The following is a 21,559-nucleotide window of genomic DNA, read 5'->3' as shown; positions in this document are numbered from 1 at the left end:
TATCCCTAAGTTTGTACAAATTTGCTAAATATTAAAAAATATCTAGCCGTGTCAAACCAGGACAGGTTAGTAATTATTATATAATATGAACAGTATTGGCGACTTCAGAGCTTGTGCCTTGCTCACTCATAAGTATCGCAATACAGCGAAATGTTGTCAGCATTAAAGGTACACTGCCACAGGGACCAAACTTTTTAAATTTGTTTGATTTTTTTTTTTAATATTTTTTTTTGCCAGTGTCTTAGGAACCTTGCCTAAAGCGCCTCCTTTTAATAATATATTTTTGCTATTATATTTTAAGGTTAGTTATTGTTTTTTGTTATAGTAATTTTAAAGATGGTTATATCGAATATGTTTAGTTTTTTTATTAATATTATTAGTATGTAGGTTAAGAACATAAATACTATATAGTTGTGTGTTGAAAATAAATATTTAAATAAAGTATTGTTTTCCAATATTATGGCAGATCTAAGATCGAGTACTCGAGGTTTGAGAGCATCCTAACTTCATCAAGACGAGATGCGGTTGAGAGCTCTGCAAACTCAATTCAAATCTAACAGATATCTCAATTAATTGCTTCAACGAATATGTAATCTGATAGTTTAATAAGCCTGAGTGATTTTACATATTAAGTCATTGTACGTAAAAGATCTTAAAGTATAGTAAGTACTATATATAATGACAATATAATATTCGTAATTACGTTTTGACCTTGTTAATTATCCTTTAAGTTGAGAATTAGCTTGCGTTTAAATTAGATATCTCAGTTTTAGTTATCAGTTATTGTGTATTTAATTAGTTCATATAAATAAAGATATGAAAAAAAACCCTTAAATATAAGTTTAAGTGGTTTAGTTATAGTATTGTCTTTGATTGACATAACTTTTACACATTTAAATAAAAAACTTTTTAGAAACAGATAATGCAACTTTCTCTGCAGCTGTGATACTTTTTGACATTCAACATCTTTTGTCTTCAGTCACCGAGACCACGCACGCTGTAAAGCACTCGAAACGTCGGATAAATTTAAAATTATGTTTAAATAGTTGTAAATTTATAATAATACATAACTTCAATCCGTTCAAAAAAGTTTTTTTTGGTTTAGTTATAGCAAAATTTCTATTAAAATGTATTAAAGTCTCCTAACAGATTGAAGCAGACATATTTTAGTTTCTCTTTCATCATAATAATTGTATAAGCTACTTCGAAGTGAGTCCTAACAGATCATATTGTGGTACTCCGTTTATGTTTGTTCAATTGTTTTTGTATATTAATACTGTAGCGGCGAAGACAATGAGAAGTAGGCCGAGGGGCAAGTGGAATGCGGCGTAAAAATAATGGAAACACCACTCACCTAAAGTCCACAGTCTCTTCACCTGTCTTCGTGAGAGAAGACCACAAATAAATCTATATGCACTATAAGCGGAAGAAGCGTAAGCGCAAGCGAAAGCACACGCGTGAGCTCGCGGCGGCGGGTGAATCTTCTCTGCGGCGCGGGAGCATGTAGAATGCGGTCCCCTCCTTCCACACTTTAATACCGCAAAAGAGAAAGAGTGGTGTTTAGGAAATGGGTGCGGTAAGGATGGAGAATGTGATCAGAGAGGACTAAAGGTAACTGGATGGCGTGAACATTGCCCCCGGCCTAAAAAACCTTTAGGTTTTTTATAAAGAGATAATTTGTAAATTAAAGAAAGAAATTATAAGATGTAATAAAAATATTAATGCGAGTTTGTAGCGAATGTAAAGCGGTTTGTAAAGCGGTTTGTTAAGCGTACTGTAAAGCGGTTTTATAAAGCGGTTTGTAAAGCGGTTTTATAAAGCGGTTTTATAAAGCGGTTTGTTAAGCGGTTTCTAAAGCGGTTTCTAAGTGGTTTGTTAAGCGGTTTCTAAAGCGGTTTTATAAAGCGGTTTGTTTAGCGGTTTCTAAAGCGGTTTTATAAAGCGGTTTGTAAAGCGGTTTTGTAAAGCGGTTTCTAAAGTGGTTTGTTAAGCGGACTGTAAAACGGTTCGTAAAGCGGTTTCTAATGCGGTTTTTTTTTTTTTTTTAAAGTGATTTGTTAAGCGGTTTGTAAAGCGGTGTATTAAGCGGTTTTAAAAAGACTAGATTCGTATATACGATAATTTGGTAAGTCACCCAAGAGCAGTATCGTAGGGTGAGGATTTACTTTGAAACAAAAAGTTACATTTATGTATAATTGATCGCACTATGCTGCGACAAGATAGTATCCAAAAACGTTGTCGGAGTACCGCCATTAAAGTGACTGGACCAACGTGACAGTTATGATGATGATAATAGGAAATAATTAACTCAATTATCCTATCCTTTCGCGGTAACAAAATAGGATACTGTTGATCATACTGAAGATTGGCATTTTTTAGTCTACCACCAACCCTGATCAACCCATCAGAATCTAGAAAAGGACATAATCTTTGAATAGAACGTGAGCAGCGACCACTAGTTTTAATGTTATGGATAACATCAGAGAAGTATACTTTTTGTAAAACCTTAAAAATCTGTATTTCAGCAAAATTAATATCATCAGCAGAGATACTAGTAGATCTAGGAAGTCTTTTCAGAAAACGGTATATCCATACCACTGTACGGAGAAACAATAACCAAGAAGAAACTCGATGAGACAGTTCTAAAATTGGGTTTGGATCACTCCACACAGTAGCGGGGATAGAAACTATTTTTCTTTCTTCTTCTACATCAACAGCTGTTTCAGAGTTAACCGAAGTAATTGGCCACTCAGATGATTCCAATTCTAAGCATTTTGGGCCAGTGAACCAAATAGAATTATTTATAAATGCAGTGGGTGACAAACCGCGAGATAGACAATCACTAGGATTTTGATCACCCGCAACATGATGAAATTTTTCAGGTCGAATATAAGAAACTATTTTTGTAATGCGAGTAGCAACAAAGGTCTTAAAGCGGTGCGGGGATGCGGAAATCCAATGTAGTGCAACCATTGAATCAGTGAAACAAAAAATGTCATTAATGACGTGACTTTTCTTGTAAGTATCTATTACCCGCTGAGCTAGCTTAGCCATGAGTAAACATGCGCAAAGTTCTAGTCTTGCAACGGAAATGGTTTTAAGCTGAGCAACTTTCGACTTAGCACATACTAAGCGAATTATAGGCGGAGAGTTTAAAGGTTTATTTGTCTTTAAATAAACAGTAGTGCCGTAGGCTTTTTCACTGGCATCCGCAAAGGCTAATTTATACAAGCGAAAGTCTAACAAAATATTAAATAGATCACTTTGAAGACTATCTCCAGAACATAATATATCATTCAAAGATAAACCAGAAGATGCTTTTGCACTAGCGTCCATCACCATGCGCCATCTCGTGGAGGTCTTATCCAACCTCGCAACTGCATGATGTGGAATATAATAACCATGATTTTTATTATCATTTTCCACGAATGAAATGTAACCCTTATTGATGTATTCTTTAATAATTGCATCATATTCCAAACGAAGTTCCTTTGATACTGACATTTTACGCTCAAGAAAATAAAATCGTTGTTTAGCCATATCATATGAGTCTCCTAAAACGGCTGGATTCTCTGAAAAAGGTAACATCACTGTATAGCGACCAGTGGAATCGCGAGAAACAGTATTTGTAAATATGCGTTCATTCTTAATAGCGTCTGGACTCAAAGGGACAGAACATTGCACCTCTTCTAAATGCCAAAACTTTTGAATTAAACTTTCTAACTGCGGCTGTTCAACTAAAGAACATAACGAAATAGCGGTACAACTGTTATAGTTATTGGTGCAATCAGAACTTAATAAGGGAACGTTTCCGATGATAATGTACCCGAATATTGTTTCGAAAGCGGTAGGAGTGCCAGGTGCGCCAGTAACACGGCCTGACAACATTATTTCGGCGTATTGCGGTGCACCAATAAGTATATCAACCTCTGAAGGATAAAAATAATTTTCATCCGCTAAGGTAATATTGTTCAAATGCTTAAGCGATGACTTATTAATTTGTGACACCGGTAAAGAGTCTGTAATTTTGTCTATCACAAAGGCATTCAAAGATAAAGAATTATTGTTAATCCGAGAAGACAGAACAATAGACACTTCTCCTATTATCGGATTTGACGCGGAACCAATACCCTTTACAAATTTATTAGAAAATTTATTAACCTTTAAATTTAATCTTCTGCAGCATTTCATTGTTATAAAAGTGCTTTGAGATGCACAATCAATTAAAACACGCACACTGTGTGGTTTACCATTTAAACCATATATCAATACTTGTGCCGTACCTAATAAACATGTATTATTACTTTCGGAAATAGCGGGCCGAATATTACAAAGCGAAATATTTGAGTTATTAATCGGCTGATTGTCGCTGCGTGCAGGTAAATAAAGTGTGTTATTAGCGGGAGGCACAGCAACCTGTGCAGTTGCATTGCTCATGCGATTCAAGTTATTAGGGTGAATGTTTTCTTGAGAAACCGTCGCATTACGACACAGCGTTGAATGATGTCTCATGCGGCAATGACGACAATTCCATGCAGACTTACATTTATTTAACATATGCGATAAACTTAAACAGTTAAAACATCCTTTATTGTTTTTGATAAAAGTATATTTATCCTCGATAGACAATTCTTTAAATGAATTACATTTATATAAATTAAAATGATCGATGCGTTTACAAAATGAACAAGAAGACTGCTTCTCTGTAAGCGAAACGAACGCACGCGACGAAACCGGTTTGTTATCAAATGTGCGAGTAGGATCCAGATGTTGAGCTATCCTATTATGTTCGCGTACGAATGCAATTAAATCTTTATAACTAGGTATTGTTGGGTTATTCATATTATGTAATTCAAAGGAACGAATCGTACTAGAATCTAATTTCTTACATGATAAATATAGTAAAATAAAATCAGCTAAATTTTCTAATTGCAATGATTCTAAACTTGATATTGCGGTGCAGTAATTGTCAAGAAACAATTGTAAATTTTTATGTGAAGCGGTGGTAAGCGGTTTGAAGTCTAGAATCTTTTGCATATAGGCTGAACCTAAACTTCGTTTGTCATGGTATTTGTCTATAAGCGTTTGCCAAATTAAAGCATAATTTTCGGCATTTGGAATGATACCTGCGCAAACTGAAAGGGCCGAATCAGACAATTTACTGATTAAGTATTGAATGCGTTCATGATCTGTAAGGTCAGGGTTTTCGTGTATCGTACGTTTAAAAGTTTCGTGAAATATTGGCCACTTAATGACATCACCATTAAACATCATCAAGTCTAACTTCGGTAAACGAAACGATCTACGTTGGGTATTTAAGTCGGACAAACCATTGCTACCTGCCACTGACTTGTTGAATTTTTCAAATATGTACTTAGAATGACAGTACATATCTTCAAATGCATTCATGCATTCAAAATTAACAGTGTATAGGGGATTAATTGTTAATTCGATTATATTTATTTTATTTACAGTTTCTGAAAATTTATCCCGAATGTTGTCAATCGAAATCATTCCCGATAAAAAATAATTTATGTCTCTTTCATCCGATGTCTTCTTAGACCTATCATATAAATCTTGTAATCGTGAAAATAGATTGTCGCGTTTTGCTATTAACACGGCTCGTTCAATTTCAAGAGAACTGTTAGCACCTTGTTTCTCTAATGTTGCTTTACGAGTCTCCATATTAACTAAGATATATATATATATCGCGAATTGAAATAAACTAAAATAATATATCGCGGCTCGAAAGGACCAAAATAATGTAGCGGCGAAGACAATGAGAAGTAGGCCGAGGGGCAAGTGGAATGCGGCGTAAAAATAATGGAAACACCACTCACCTAAAGTCCACAGTCTCTTCACCTGTCTTCGTGAGAGAAGACCACAAATAAATCTATATGCACTATAAGCGGAAGAAGCGTAAGCGCAAGCGAAAGCACACGCGTGAGCTCGCGGCGGCGGGTGAATCTTCTCTGCGGCGCGGGAGCATGTAGAATGCGGTCCCCTCCTTCCACACTTTAATACCGCAAAAGAGAAAGAGTGGTGTTTAGGAAATGGGTGCGGTAAGGATGGAGAATGTGATCAGAGAGGACTAAAGGTAACTGGATGGCGTGAACAAATACGAATAATCAAAAACCAAGGCACATTAAAAATATAATATATAATTATAAACAAAAAATATCTTAACAAAAATAATCGTGAATTTCGAGTAATTTGATAGACCTATGTCGTATTACGGGTCTGTTAGACCTGTCGAAATAAATTAACAGTCCGTGCGAACCAGATGCTCCCAAAGCACTTTTACGCTCCTAACTTTCCCTTTCAACCCATAGGGATGTAATCCACTTTCCTAAGTTGCAGAAGTTGGGTATACTAAACGCAATTTAAATTTTTATGGAATTATGAATTTGAGTATCATAAATAGTTTTTATTATATGAAGAGTCGTTAGTTCGACACCTTCAACCCTAGTAACCCTTCATCATTTGAAGCAATCAAAATATGGTCCATAGATAATGTATATGTATAAAGTAGCGGTTTAAAAACTACTTGCTGTTTATATGTTTATTTGAATAATGGTCGGCGCTCACGAATTTTTTTTTGAAATCGAAGCCTCATTTGCCGATATGGATTTCGAAGAGACGGTTGTCGTCTGTGAACTCATTAGACTCAGAAGAAAAAAGAAACCGAAAAGAATACTGGGTATACCCCCTTTAGAATCACAGGGTAGTAAGTGGAAAGTTTTACACTACATTCTCTTCCCATGCTTTAATATTCATATTAATGTCAGTTCTGGTCTCTTTTCCACTTCTTCAATAATGATGTCATTATCAATATCGTCTTCTCGCATATTCACATTTTGTGTAGATGACAACGCCATTTGCGTGCACCAAAGTCGAGTATCGGAAGGCAAAAGCGAATTGACGATGTTGATAGTGACAATTTTGTCTCTCGTGCGCTATGCTTTGAAAACCGAACGGTGCGGTGACAGTATCGTCATGGGCTTGTTCGCCGGTTGGCGTACATAAATGTCACCCAGTTGTCACGACGTCACATGCATCTCCATACATATCCACAGACTTATGAGTGAGGAAACAGTTACGGTGACAAATCTCACTCGTGCGCGCAATCCCTAAAAAACAGAAACTACATACCTAAATGATTTTAATTTCACCATTTAATATTTTTTTTGAAACAACATTAAATATTTCTGGATAAAATATTCTTGTCTTTTTATTTATTATACAACAAATCCTATTTGTATGACATGATGATATTTTAATATGAAAACATATCCATTAAAATCAAGCTTTCGTTAATCGAATTGCATACAACAAATTTGGCTTATATCCACATAATGTTTTCAAATATAATTTGGCACGCATCGGTGGTGTGTTTGTCTACTATATGGTAGTATATAACGACTACATATGACCTAAATAGAGTGCGGTGGGTCAGCTACGCCGCTGTAAATATGTCAAGTCGCTAAAGTGAATGTATTTTCGATGGTACTTAATAAAGTTGTTAGCTTTGCATTTTGCTATTCATAATAAGTTAAGTAACTAGTGGTAATAGGTAATAAGATACACCAAAACATCACCTCCTTCGGTGTTTTGAAGTTCGATAAAAAGGTTGTATTGTCAAAGCAAGGCCTTTAGTATGGTATAGATCACTAGCCTTTTACTGTAGCAAAATGTGGAGCTTTATTTATTTCTTAACAATTATTCTTATTTTAACGTTTAATTTTTTACTAATATTATTATAATTTTTTTTTCTACTAAGTAAGTATTAGTATTTTTACATTCTTTTTCTTTTTAGTGGTAATGGCTATGGTCTCCTCAGCATAATGAGGGCCAATTTCAGCCACAGCACACACGCATTATACACTTAAAACGAATCTTGTTCTTTAAGGAAAAAGGGAAAGGAGTATTTATTTTTTTTCTTTGATTATTGTTATTATGTGTATTTAATAGATTTAATACTTTCCAACCAACATTACAACAAAGTCTGCGAAAATACTGATCATATCTTAAAGTATATATTAGTATTATTTAAATTTTTTAAATATTGAATACAGATTGTCGAGTAAATTTTACTTTATATATAATAACCAAAACCCTTATTAAATTTTTTATTAGGGGTTAAGCAATATAACATATATCTAATACGATACTTTTAGGCAATTCCACACTTGTAGCCATAGAAATATAGGTGCCGTTTGTTTAGGAAACTCACAATGCATAATTGTACCAGGTGCGAACTCGTGCTAAATTAACAAAACATTGTTACACGGACGTTATTTAATAAGAATAATCTAGTTACATCTGTAAACAGTCCTCCAGTGAAAGGGTAAATTTGAAAAGCACATACGTGTTAACTTTGTGACTGTAACTTGTTTTAGTTTGTGACTAAAACAGTTGAAATAATACGGAATCAAAATTAGTTTGAACTAAAGTATGGATCAATTATGTAAAATAAACAGAATTTTCAAATTGTTTTCGAAATTATTATTATGAAACTATCGTTTTGCGTGTTTGCAAGCGCGGTCTTTATACATTTGCACTCCTTGTCAAGCCACGTGTAAAGACATCCAGTCCGACAAAGAGAGTAAACTAGATAAGTCTAATGTGTTTTAACCGCGAAAATAGGTAACGTAAGTTAAAAATTGTTCAGCAATTTCGATTTTATATAACATTTTAAAACATACTAAATAATGGCCCACAACACACTCATACATATATATGCTCATAGTTTATGGACAGGCTATAGATGAATTTTGTCACAACCATATTTCTGGCACGAATGATTATGAGTAATTAAAAAGAATTTCAACACCATAAATGAAATCCTAAAATATTGGTAATACGTTAAGAACCAGGCGATACGATAAACGCTTCTCAATTTGGCCTGATAAACAACATGATCAATAAGTATGTCATGCCATAACTTTTTCGCATACACAAGTACAGGCCTATTTAACAGCAGTTGCGAGTAGTTAACGAGTATACAGCCTAACTTTGCTGGAGCTTTAATTTTCTGGTAAACACATAAACTGTTATTAATTATCGTAAAGTTTTAGAGAAAATCGATTTTAGTATATAATAATCAATGACGCTAAATTCTTATGTATATTAATAATTTCTGTATATCTTTAAATTAAGAATCTAAATTTTACAAAGCTTTAGACTTAATTATTTAAAGCAAAGGATTTTAATCCTGAGATACATTTATGTATGTACATATAATATATGAGCAGTGATGTCCTAGTGGCTTCAGCGTGCGACTCTCATCCGTAGGTTCGATCCCCGGCTGTACCAATGGATTTTGTAGTATGTGCGCATTTAACATTCGCTCGAACGGTTAAGGAAAACATCGTGAGAAAACCGGCTTGCCTTAAACCCAAAACGTCGACGTCGTACGTCAGGCACAGGAGGCTGATCACCTACTTGCCTATTAGATTAACAAATGATCATGAAACAGACACATAAATCTAAGGCCCAGACCTAAAAAGATTGTAGCGCCACTGATTTATTTATTTTTTACAATAATAATAATAATCATTAATTGACTGGGTTCTCATAACCAAACATAAAAACAACAAACAAACATATAAACGTTGGGTTTAAAATTGCTCAACGAATACTGCTCTTTTGTTAGATATTTATCTAACTTCTATTTGGAATTCTCATTTGAATTGCTAAGATGACAAGGTTAGTTTTGTATGCAATTTATTTCGTAGCACGTGCTACGAGAATTCGACGAGCGAGCGTAGCAATAACGATGTTGCAAGCATAGTCGTTATGTTATGTCCATGACGACTTAACTTAACATAACTTTGAAACTAAGAAGACAAAAGTGGAAATGGGCAGGCCACATGATCAGGGGAAAGGACAAATGGAGTAAAATAATCACATAATGGTACCCAAGAGATGAAAAGAGAAAGAGAGGTAGACCACAAAAAAGATGGAACGACGACATTATACAAGTCGCGGGAACAACATGGGGTAGAGTGGCCATAGAAAGGCCAAAATGGAGAAGATTAAGGAGGCCTTTGCCACCTGGCAAATGGACACGCAAAAGTTGAACAAAAGAACAATCTACGGAAAATAAAGAAAAAATACTGTCATGTCCGAAAAGAGGCTATAATATATAATAATAATATAAGCATAGTCGTAGCATGTAAACCTTCGAATATTTACAAGTATTATTTGGAATTAAGAATTATATTCTAGAAGCATGTATGATACTAAAAAAATAATTCTCTTTATATTTCATTCAATGTACGTCATTTTTTACCGTCATTAATACATTTTATTATTCCGTTTACCGACCACAGTATATCTAACAAAGACAACTATGAATTTCACTTTTATTATCACATTTAACAACTATGTACTAGAATTTTCAATTATCCGCAGTCACTTTGACATGTAGCTTGGGACTTAATTAAGACTAAAGTTTATTTAACTTTTATTATACTTGAATTAAACACTAAATCACGTTGAAGTTAAATAAGGTTTAATTCTAGACCAAGGGTTACTTTAAGGACGTATATAAGTCATGAAACTCGTTGCTAAGTGCTTGAACAAGCAAGTTATTTGGGCTAGCGTTATTAATTTCTAGGGTGAAGTGGAATAAATTAAGATAAAATCTAGATTTATTACTATAAATTACATGAATTGGGCTGTTTAGATTAATTAATATGCGGATTTATTTGTTTCTTAGAAAATCCTATACAAGCTACAATATATGCAAATAAAAATTAGTTTCTCAATTTTTTAGTGACAAGTATGTTTTTGTTTTTTTTTTAATGAGAATAATTCTTTGAACCTAACAATAGTGACGGACAAAATGTATACGAGAACTTAAAAATTTACCTAGATCAGGTAGGATTAGAGAAACCCTTGATTTGAGAACTGGCAGTAAATATAAAATTAGCAGCATTTAATGTATTTTTTGACGTTCATAAGTATACATTGTGTTACCTGTATGAATAAATGATTTTTGACTTTGACTTTACTTTTTAGGATAGACCACAGGTCGGCCTAGGTACCGACGGATCAATTAAATTTAGCGAGAAATGTTACAGACTAGGAAGCGCTGGAAGTCTCTCGTTTCGGAGGTCATACAATTTTTTGGTCGTAGAGGCACTTAGTGCGCTGTCATCTCAAATAATATGCATAAAAACGTCTTCAAAGCATAATTCTACAATAAATGCGAAAATTTAGGTTTTAACCATAAAAGTAGTAATAATCCCGTGACGCTCAGCTACTTAGGCTTTAACATACGATTGAATGCGTTTTTTGTAAATGAAAATAATAAAATAACTGGTGAACAAGCTTTCTAGTGCCTGACGCATGTCGTCGATTTTTAAATTTAAGATACGATGTTTCTTCCGTAGCATAAAGTTTTAATTGCGCACATAGAAAGAAAAACCCATTGGTGATTCGAACTACAGGATTTAGAGTTGCCAGTTTAAGCTACGAGGCCAACACTGCTCTTGAGATATTATAACAAAAAGCAATCGAAGCCTCTTTCAATTGTTTTACTTAAACTAAGATCCAGTGTCAGTTTACCGCAGAGACTTTTAAATTTAGATTTTAAAAAAAACGCCTTTTTTTTTCTTTCAATTTTACTTATTGATAACCAACTAGAAAGTTACATATTTTTTCTTTTAAAAATTCTTGGGAAACATATTTCATGTCAATAGTAAAATTTAATTCGTAATTCTAGGTGTCGATCCGTTAATCATAATATAAGGCAGTCAAATATTTGATATTCACTTTACTAATTAATGCAATAATTTATCATTTATATTATCTTCAGTTGGTATAATATGAAAACCGGAAATCTATACGTAAAGCGAGCATTATATTTAATAAAGTATTTAATACATAGATAAAAATGTTTAAAAAAAAAACAAATAAATTATCTATACCATTACCACTCACGTTCCAAATTCAACTTAATAACTCACCAGACTGGCACAAACACAGAGAAATAATAATTTCAAACTTGGAACAATTTTAGAACACCAAATATACATACGCGCGCGGTCGTAGAACGTAGTGACGCCACCCCGACTGTTCGGGTGGCGGTTCGTAGCGCGAATGGACGCGGCCGCCGCACGTTTGCCCTTATACGTGCGCTCGCAACCCCAGCGACAGGCGGCTGTTGGAATTATACAGAGATGTTGGTTTCGGCAGATAAGGAACTATATAATTTTACTAGGGGAATACTTTAATGAATTAATAAGGTTTGTCCATAAAGTACGAATATTAACAGAGCATTTATTAAAATAGTTTTCTGGAACTAAGAAATATATAACTATTTTACAATTATTAAAGGCTTTTAATATTTCTAATGTGTGTAACATGTCGAGTAAAATATATTCATGAATCTAATGCAATTGTAATAAGGTTTTGTTATACAAAACGCGTTTTGCGATTAAGAAAAATTACAATTAAAATATTTTTGACACATAAATAATGAACGTTAATAGTTGTATCAGCTCTATACACGTCCAAAAGGCTCTCTGTCACACAACCACAACCTACCACGGGTTGTCAACAAAATGTTATTAGTCGCCATCTACGCCCACGCGGAAAAATTCAAGGGGCCCAATAACAAATTCGAATTGCAAATATTCGAGTTGCATAACATCGACTATAGAATTCCAATTGTAACCGATCTGTACTTCGCCGACTTTTTTGAATTCGTACTGAAAAGTCCGAGTTTGTATTTCAGATTGCATTACATCAAAGAGGAATAACGAATTCTTTAACCTTGTTTTCTTTGTTTTAATTAATGCATACTTCAATCGTATTGTAGATAACAAATCAAAATTTCAAATGATTTTTTGATTGGACAATTCACACCAATTGACCTAGTCCCATGCTAAGCTGGTGAAGCTCGTGTTATGGGTACTAGACAACGGATATACATACATATTATAGATAGATTGACATATAAATACATATTTTAACACCCAAGACCTAAGCACAACACCAAATGCTCATCACATCGATGTTTGTCTCAGCCGGGGATCAAACCCATAGATTCGTAATCCACCACTAGACCAATGAGCCGTCAGGATTTGTTTTCTGTAAAAAATTGTTTTAAATTCATTGAAAAAACAAATTAATAGTACATCTACAATTATTAAAATTAATGTTTGCGAAATTGGAAACTTGATGTCAAATAAACAGAAACAAAAATGTATAGAGGTTCTTCTTAATTATGTGAAGTGCGTATTAGTTAACTGGGTTGAGTGCCCGGTGAAATTATAATTCGATATAGAGATCACTCACTTCTATACAAGAATGAAAGCTGACGGACATTACTGGAGGGCTAAGCGAAGTCATAGAGAAAACATATGACCCTGGAGTTCTTTTTTCAGTCAATGCGTAAATTAAATTTGTATTTGTTCTTGTTGTTCGTCATTATCTGTTTTTTGCTGTAGACGGGAAGGGTTGGAACGAATCGTCAATCCTCCTCCATCACATGTTAGGTTATATTTCAAAAGTATGTTGAGACATGCATTGCAGCAATATTGAATTCAATTGTACACGTGACGAGCGACTCAACAATTAATTCCAAGTCAAAATTCTTAACCACTATCTCAAATTAACTGAGCCACGCCCTTTATATCCTACGCGCTCCATTCAATTATGAGGAGCTATTGGATATTATTAAAACTTACTCTGTAATGTACCACACCTTAGTGTTTCATAAATTGAATAAAACGATATTACTTTCAATTATTGTCAAGAATGGAAAAGAACTTATGTTTGGAATATGTTGTAACTTGTGATATGAGTGAGAGCACTTAGATCATTTTAATCATCTGTTTGATATGAATTATATTATTTAAATATACTGATAAAGACAATTAATGTCGGTCACTACGACACTCGTATGAAATGTGACACGCATGAGTAAATTTTAATTAAAAAAAAATCAGAGGCGCTACAACCTCTTAGGTTATATTTAACAATTTAATAGGCAAGTAATTATATTGTTAAATATACTAGGCAAGTGGGTGATCGGCCTCCAGTGCCTGACACACGCCATCGACTTTTTGGGTCTAAGACATGTCGGTTTCCTCACGATGTTTTCCTTCACCGTTCGAGCAAATGTTAAATGCGCACATAGAAAGAATATCCATTGGTGCACAGCCGGGAATCGAACCTACGACCTCAGGTATGAGAGTCGCACGCTAAAGCCACTAGACCAACACTGCTCTACATTTTTAATTTACTTGGTTTAAGACCAATTTAATTTCTTTAAGAGATAACCGAACTCCTACCTTCAGCATTCCACATTAATAATGATAACTAACCCTTTATTAACCAAGGATGTTGCTCTTATTATTACCCTATCATATTTCTCAATTATTTTCAAGATATTTGATTGGTATTCTTTATTGCTATACAATATACCCAATATTATAGGAATAAAAAAACAATATGAATTAGTGCTTACAACAATATACTTTTTGACGTGAAAAGGTCGGCTGCACGCATCATTGTCTACGCTGATTGTCCCCTGACCATTATTTGTCCCGATACGCTCATTGTACGCTTGCGCCGCATGTATCTCTTTTCCACTTTAATGGCCTATGCGTCTAAAGATTCACTCCTTATTTGTATCCATACAAAATAGTGATAATTCGATAAAAATAATTCAATTTTATTCATAAAAGAATGAATCATTTCATCAATGTTTTGTTAAGACGTTGTCACGTTAAAGTATCCTTCGTAATCCGAACGACAATTATTTTTTACATTTACATAATAATGTTTTATGAAGTTTCCAAGGCCGGGTTGAGTGGAGTAAACAGGTTTGTTAACTGCCTTAGACAGAGGTTTCCCATCGCACAACAATTTTACGTTACATTCTCTACAAAGTTTGAGGGAATGAAATTCCGCAGCCTTTGTCAGTTAAAATGAAGTAATTTTGCGTGACATTATGAACATTTTGTTGTGATTTAAGTATAACGTGAAATAATTTATGGGATGAAGTGGAAGCTGTATGTTTTTTGGATTTGATAAATTAACCATTGGTTGCTTGCTTTCCCCAAATATGTGTATATTAAATTTAATTAGTTGTTTAAGACTATTAAACAAATTATGTTTATTATTATAAGGCAATGAGCAGTAGTGGCTTCAACATACGACTAAGGTCGTAGGTTTGATGTGTACCAATGCATTTAATATTCGCTCGAAAGGTGAAGGATGACCGGCTTGCATAAGACCCAAAAAGTCATAGATAGCGTGTGTCAGGCACAGGAGGCTTGCCTATTAGACAAATAAACATGAAACAGATACATCGTAGTTATAGCGCCTCTGATTTTTTTAAATATCTTATCCGAATTGAATAAAAGGACTATAAACCTATAAACGTGAAACTTATTGGCGTGAAATTAATATTTATAAGACGAATTCGGACAATATATTGCTACGTTGAGTTTTTATAAAAAAATCATTACAAAACATAACTGTATGATAAAATATTTTCGTACAGTTATGTTTTTTTAATAGAACAGGAGGCAAACGGGCAGGAAGCTTACCTGATGTTAACTGATACCGCCGCACATGGACACACCCAATGCCAGAGGGATCGTGAGAGCGTTACCGGCCTTTTAAGAATTGGTACGCACTTTCAATTTCTACGAAATAATTTCTTAAAAATCGTATTCTATTGCATTTTCTCCTAGCGAAACTGTTTCTAAGAAAGAAAACCAATTTTCTTATTGCAAGATAGGACAACAAAACAAGTGTATCGACTGAATTAAAGCAGCCACAAGAATTGGATGAATTGGCTTGCGTCCAAGTGTGAAGTTTAAAATAGCCTTTTCATAAAGTATAGTTTATTATTCCTTTTATGCGCGGCCTTTATTCTTTTTGTTGTAAAAGTGAAGGAAACTAAACAATTGTAGCAATGAGTATTGCTGGCTTTATTTATATTAAATATTACTGTTTATTAGTTATCATAACAATCAAATATACAGTACAGTATTTACAATTTTCTTAAGCTATATAGTAATAATAAAAGCAATTAAATAATTTAATTTACTGTTATTTTATAAACAACTTCATATTTTAAACATTCGAAGTGTTTAATTATCATAATTCACAGCACCATCAAATCCATAAAAATTATATTAAAATAAATATAATTAGCAATAAGTTGAACATTAGCAAAATAAATGATGAACAACGCGCGTAATACACAAAGATGACCTTATATATGATACCACTTTAAATTATTTTCCAATATCAATTTCCAACCTTTTGTTACTTTCATAAGCGTAATGAAACTCTACATACTATCTCTATTCATTTTTCAGTAACAACAAAATTGACACGAAAAAGCTTTGTCATGACGTCTACGAAACTACGTGGGTGTGTTAACGATATAATGATAAATTAATACCAGCACTTGTGGTTGTGACGTAACTCCTATTGTTACTTATATTTAACCCGATAAGGCACTATCTTCAGTACACAATAATAACAAAAGCCGACACGAGAGGCTACGCGGCTACGATAGCTACGGCGTAGCATCTACAATTTTTTATGCCAATAATTGACTTAAATCAACAAAGTTTTTATATAAGTAATAAAAGTTCAATCATAATAGGTTTGTGGGAAAAAAACATTATTACAAAATTACTTAAGTAAAAGTTTACGCATTAATCCTGAAAGCCTCCTTATACTTAGAGAATGCTTCGCAACTCATTGGTACTTTGCTTTATGAAAGGTCCTTTATCAATGTTGTATAAGATAATTTTTATGTTCTCGGCTGACGGAAATTCTTCTCTTTTTAAAAAGTAAACATTAAATGATTGATGCCCAAGATTATGAACAGAGAATTTTAGAGAAAAGCTGTATTTTTAAATATTAGGAGCATCACACAATTAAAAAGAAAATATACTGGACAGACCTTTGGTCACAATCCCACCTGTCAATACTTAGAGAGTTGAAATTCAACGAGTGAATCGTCATCTATAATTCGCTTAGCCCGCCTCTCATAAGCATCCAACAGCATCATGCTCCTTGATGATACAATTACTATGTCTCAAGACATTTTTTTTATAGAACGGAGGGCAAACGGGCAGGAAGCTCACCTGATGTTAAGTGATACCGCCGCCCATGGACACTCTCAATGCCAGAGGGCTCGCGAGTGCGTTGCCGGCCTTTGAAGAATTGGTACGCTCTTTTCTTGAAGGACCCTAAGGTCACAAGGACATTTGGTCTAAAAGAGCTGCTGAGCACTTCTCTGTAAACGGCGACTAAAAAGCAAATTTTTATCGTCAATATTCATTTAAATATGTATTAACTAATATATATGATGAAAATGGTCTTCGTTTGAGGCTCAATCACGCCTAAACCACTGATCGTATCGACATGAAACTACCACCATTCGATGCGAAATTTTTCCTAAATGGTTTATGGCTTTTTCGAATTCTAACGTTCCTTCATTTTTTTATTGCTGTTTTACTTTTATGAAAATTTATCCATACGGACTTCACCGCGGAAACATTCGGGGAGGATTCCTAGAACCTCTAAACGTCAACATCTGTTAAAAACTCGATTTTCGAAATATTTCAATTTTCTTAGCGGGAAGTTAAAAAGAAGAATAATAAAAATATGAAAAAAAAAAAAAATAATGAAACATAAAATTTATTTTAATTCGTCCAGCAAAGCGGGCGCGAAACGGCTAGTTAACTAATATTTCAAAACACAACAATTAGGTATACTGAAATAAATATCTGCAATTCTACTGTAAGTTACACTTATTTGTTGTCTCATAGAGGTGATATAGTGTCCACCATAGCGACTCTATTTTAAATTCTAGTGACGTTTTATGAATCCCTAGCTCCGCTCAGTACTTCAAAGATACTCTTGTCTTAAATTGATGGTTTTCACCACGGACAAACAATCTACTAGGAAGCTCATTGCTCACACATGTGCGTGTTTGTTACACGTGTAGAACGTAATTATTTCTTGGAACTTTATTCACTGTAATTGAACTTGATATTTATTCTGGAAATCAAATTTTATTACATTCTTATTAAATTGTTATTATGTTTTCGTTGTTACTCTTCAAATATAACTTAACCAGACTTTTGGAATGCTTTACAGCCAGTCCTTGAATGACGTGATACACTAGTAAAAAAGTTATTATCAAATCAATCAGAAAATCAATTCGTTTAGCCTATCGACCTAGTTCATAAGTTTCCATGTAACACGCAATAGCTAATAATGTAACAGGATGAAAAATTATGTCTTATTTCTGTGGTTGTATATTTTTTCTTATCTGTTGTATATCATGTGTGGTATGATAAATAAATATGCTTAATAGTGATTGATGCACCCCTTGGATCCATTAAAGCAATTGATTTTAATACATTTAATTTACTTCAATCGAACATGCGTTTTATTGACACGTGCATAAAGAATAGTATCCCTTGATGTATATTTTCATTTTATATGAAAGGAACCTCGACACGTCATCAGAGATTTTGACAACGGTTCGAAATCCCTTTTTACGAAGCGTTATGGCATGTACTCAGTTTTCACTAAAAGATCAGTATATGTTAGTGAAGTGAACAAATGAATAAACACGGATAAAATTTTGGTATACTTTATATTGTTGGTTTTCTTTTGTTTTTGTAATAGGACGCAAACGGGCAGGAGGCTCACGTGATGTTAAGTAATACCACCGCCCATGGACACTCACACTGCCAGAAGGCTCGCAAGTGCGTTGCCGGCCTTTCAAGAATTGGTACGCTATTTTCTTGAAGGACCCTCAGTCGAATTGGTTCGGAAATACTTCAGTGTTCTTTAAGATTTATATTCTAAGAGTAACATTAAGACTACTTGACTACTTAGCAATGACTTCCATATGTAATGCGTATACCAATGGCGCTACAACCCTTTTAGGTCTGAGTCTCAGATTACTGTATCTGTTTTGTAATTATTTTTAATAGGCAAGTAGGTGATGAACATTCCATTGAAACACAACCTCAACTTTTTGGGGTCTAATGCATGCTGGTTTCCATACAATATTTTCCTTCACCGTACGAGCGAGTGTAAAATGCGCATATAGACTAAAAGTTCATTGGTTCATTGGGATTATACCTACGACCCCACTACTACGGATGACAGTCGCACGCTGAAGCCACTAGGCCAACGCTACCTTGTACACAAAGAAATGTAACGCGTATAAAAAAATCTTCATAACAAAGCTAGTGAACGCCTGAAGTCGTGCGTTCAAGCCCATCTAGGTATCAATGGCTTTTGTAATACGATGTTCACAATCAATACTACTAGTACGTTTAAGTTAACGTTGTGAGGAAACCCATTATAGATTGATCTAGATTCTAGATCCAAAATCTAGATTTGTCAGGCAGAGAAGGCTGATCCAGACCTATAAAAAACAAAAAAAATAGATGTAATTTCAGGCTAAGACATAATCTCTATATATATATATAAAATTCACATGTCACAATGTTCGTTTCCATACCGAAACGGCTCAACCGATTCTTATTAAATTTTTTATGCATACTCAGTAAGTGTAAGAATCAGCTACTATCTATATATCAAACCCCTAAGTAATAAGGGGTCCACCCCAATAAAAAAAAATTTTTTGTTAAATTTTTATTTTTATTTTTTATTATGTGGCATCAAAAATTACACACAACCCTAAATTTTCACCCCTCTACGATCAACCCCTATTTTTTTGTACAGGAGATAGTAATTTTTATTGAACTAAAAAAATGTTTCCTAGAAATAATATATATGGCAAAACAACGTTTGCCAGATCAGCTAGTGTTTTAGATCTTTTTAAGGCATATTATTGAAAAGGAAAATATTTACTTCTTTGATCATCCTTTCGTATGAATAATTTAGGGTCAATATGAATAGCCCAGTGAAAAGTAATAAGAAACGCCGGCCACGAGAAACATTAAAGATTTGATTTTCTCGTAACACTCTAATTTCTATGTCTAAATCGGTATGGAAAGTGTTTATTGCTGGCAGCTAAAGTGTACTCAAAGGGACCAAACTTTGAGTTATTAAAATTACTATGTATAGTATAAGATCCCGATATACAACGACCTTCACCGAGATGCTTATTTAATGAAACGTATTTTATATTTAATTTAATTTGTCAATAAATATAATCCATATGGGTTGCCTAGCAAATTTCAGTCCAGAGTATTTTTAATTAATATTTAAAAAAAATATTTTTTTTATAATTTGCATGTAGTAAATTTTTTAATCAATATTTTTAATCAGGGTAGTATTATATATGTATCACTATAACCTTCTTTTTTACTAAAGATATAAATATACTTTAGTGTCACATAAAAAATTAATTGATTAAAAACAACCTAACGTTTGCATATTCTATGGGCTTCATACTTTCGATTGGTATAGAATTTATCTAATAATCATACCGGTGAAATGTTTAAAATTTTTTTTTTTTTAATATTAATAAAAATACTCTGGACTGAAATTAGCAAGGCAACCCATATGGATTACATTTATTGACATATTAAATTAAATATAAAATACGTTTCATTAAATAAGCATCTCGGTGAAGGTCGTTGTATATCGGGATCTTAGACCAGTAGGTTGACTCTCTGGGTCGGTAACTTATGTCTGAGTACCGTAGTAAGTAAGATCTGAAACAACCCTCCACAAATTTCGGCCCTGTGCTTCTTTTATAATGGTGTATAGTTTTGAGGACGACGAATCTTTGACTGGAACTTGGAAGTCTATCTCGTTGGCGAACGTCCACGCGATGTTTTGCCTTCGGTGTTGCCAATCACCATGAGCTTCTTTAGGTTCTCGTCGCCTCTACGCATTGTATGACCAAAGTACGAAATTACTATTTGATTACTTATAAGCTTTTCTTTTCCTTTTTTTTAAATGAACACTATGATAGACTTGTAATTACCACGCTCGGCCTAGAACGTATTGATACATTACGTACATTCTAAACCTTCACAGTCTCCTTTCTATAGTTCGATGCCCTCTGAATACTATAGAAATTCTACCGTGCCCGCCATGTACGGTTTAAGCACTCACCCGGTACCGCAAAACCCTATCAAAGGCCGAGGACAAATTTAAATTAATTTAATACTTGCCCTCGAACCGGGAATCGAACCCGGTACCCCTCACCTAGCTGCCACATACAAAGACCGCTAGGATATAAGGCACTTGATTAGTTGTAGCTGGATTAACCCCGTGCATACATATAAAATATACAAATAGACTGGCATATGTATTTTTAAGCTACACGTCTAGCATCGCCTGTATCTAAATAACACAATTTTTTGAACTCCAGGAACAAACATTTGTTAAATTAAAATCCCCACTTGCTCTGTATAATGATAGTAGTTAGTTTTTTTTTTTTTTTTTTTTTTTTTAGTAGTTAGTTATAAGAACTTTGGTCCATGGACAAGCTACAAAGATGCAAGGGACGAATGAGGTATCAAATCTTCCTTATTAGATTATAAGATCATCCAAAACTCAAACGCCACATTAA

The 21,559-nt window shown here is 33.9% G+C and overlaps 1 protein-coding gene across 4 annotated transcripts in view; it reads right to left on the bottom strand.

Annotated features, from left to right (window-relative positions):
- Positions 1-12,149, bottom strand: part of LOC125051725 (U8-agatoxin-Ao1a-like) — a 39,668-nt gene extending 27,519 nt beyond the window's left edge. For 2 of the 4 annotated variants that reach the window (XM_047652248.1, XM_047652249.1), the window contains exon 1: positions 11,976-12,120. In XM_047652248.1, the coding sequence (XP_047508204.1) occupies positions 11,976-12,044 (69 nt within the window). In that variant the 5' untranslated portion in view covers positions 12,045-12,120. Of the gene's footprint in view, positions 1-11,949 lie in introns of all 4 variants that reach the window. The other 2 variants (XM_047652251.1, XM_047652250.1) reach the window with 2 other exon arrangements.
- Positions 12,150-21,559: the final 9,410 nt, after the last annotated feature.

The sequence above is a fragment of the Pieris napi genome, chromosome 8 (genome assembly GCF_905475465.1).
Source record: "Pieris napi chromosome 8, ilPieNapi1.2, whole genome shotgun sequence".
Classification (NCBI taxonomy): Eukaryota; Metazoa; Arthropoda; class Insecta; order Lepidoptera; family Pieridae; genus Pieris; species Pieris napi.
The sequence above is the reverse complement of the archived record's forward strand: the minus strand, read 5'-3'. Positions and strand labels throughout refer to the sequence as shown.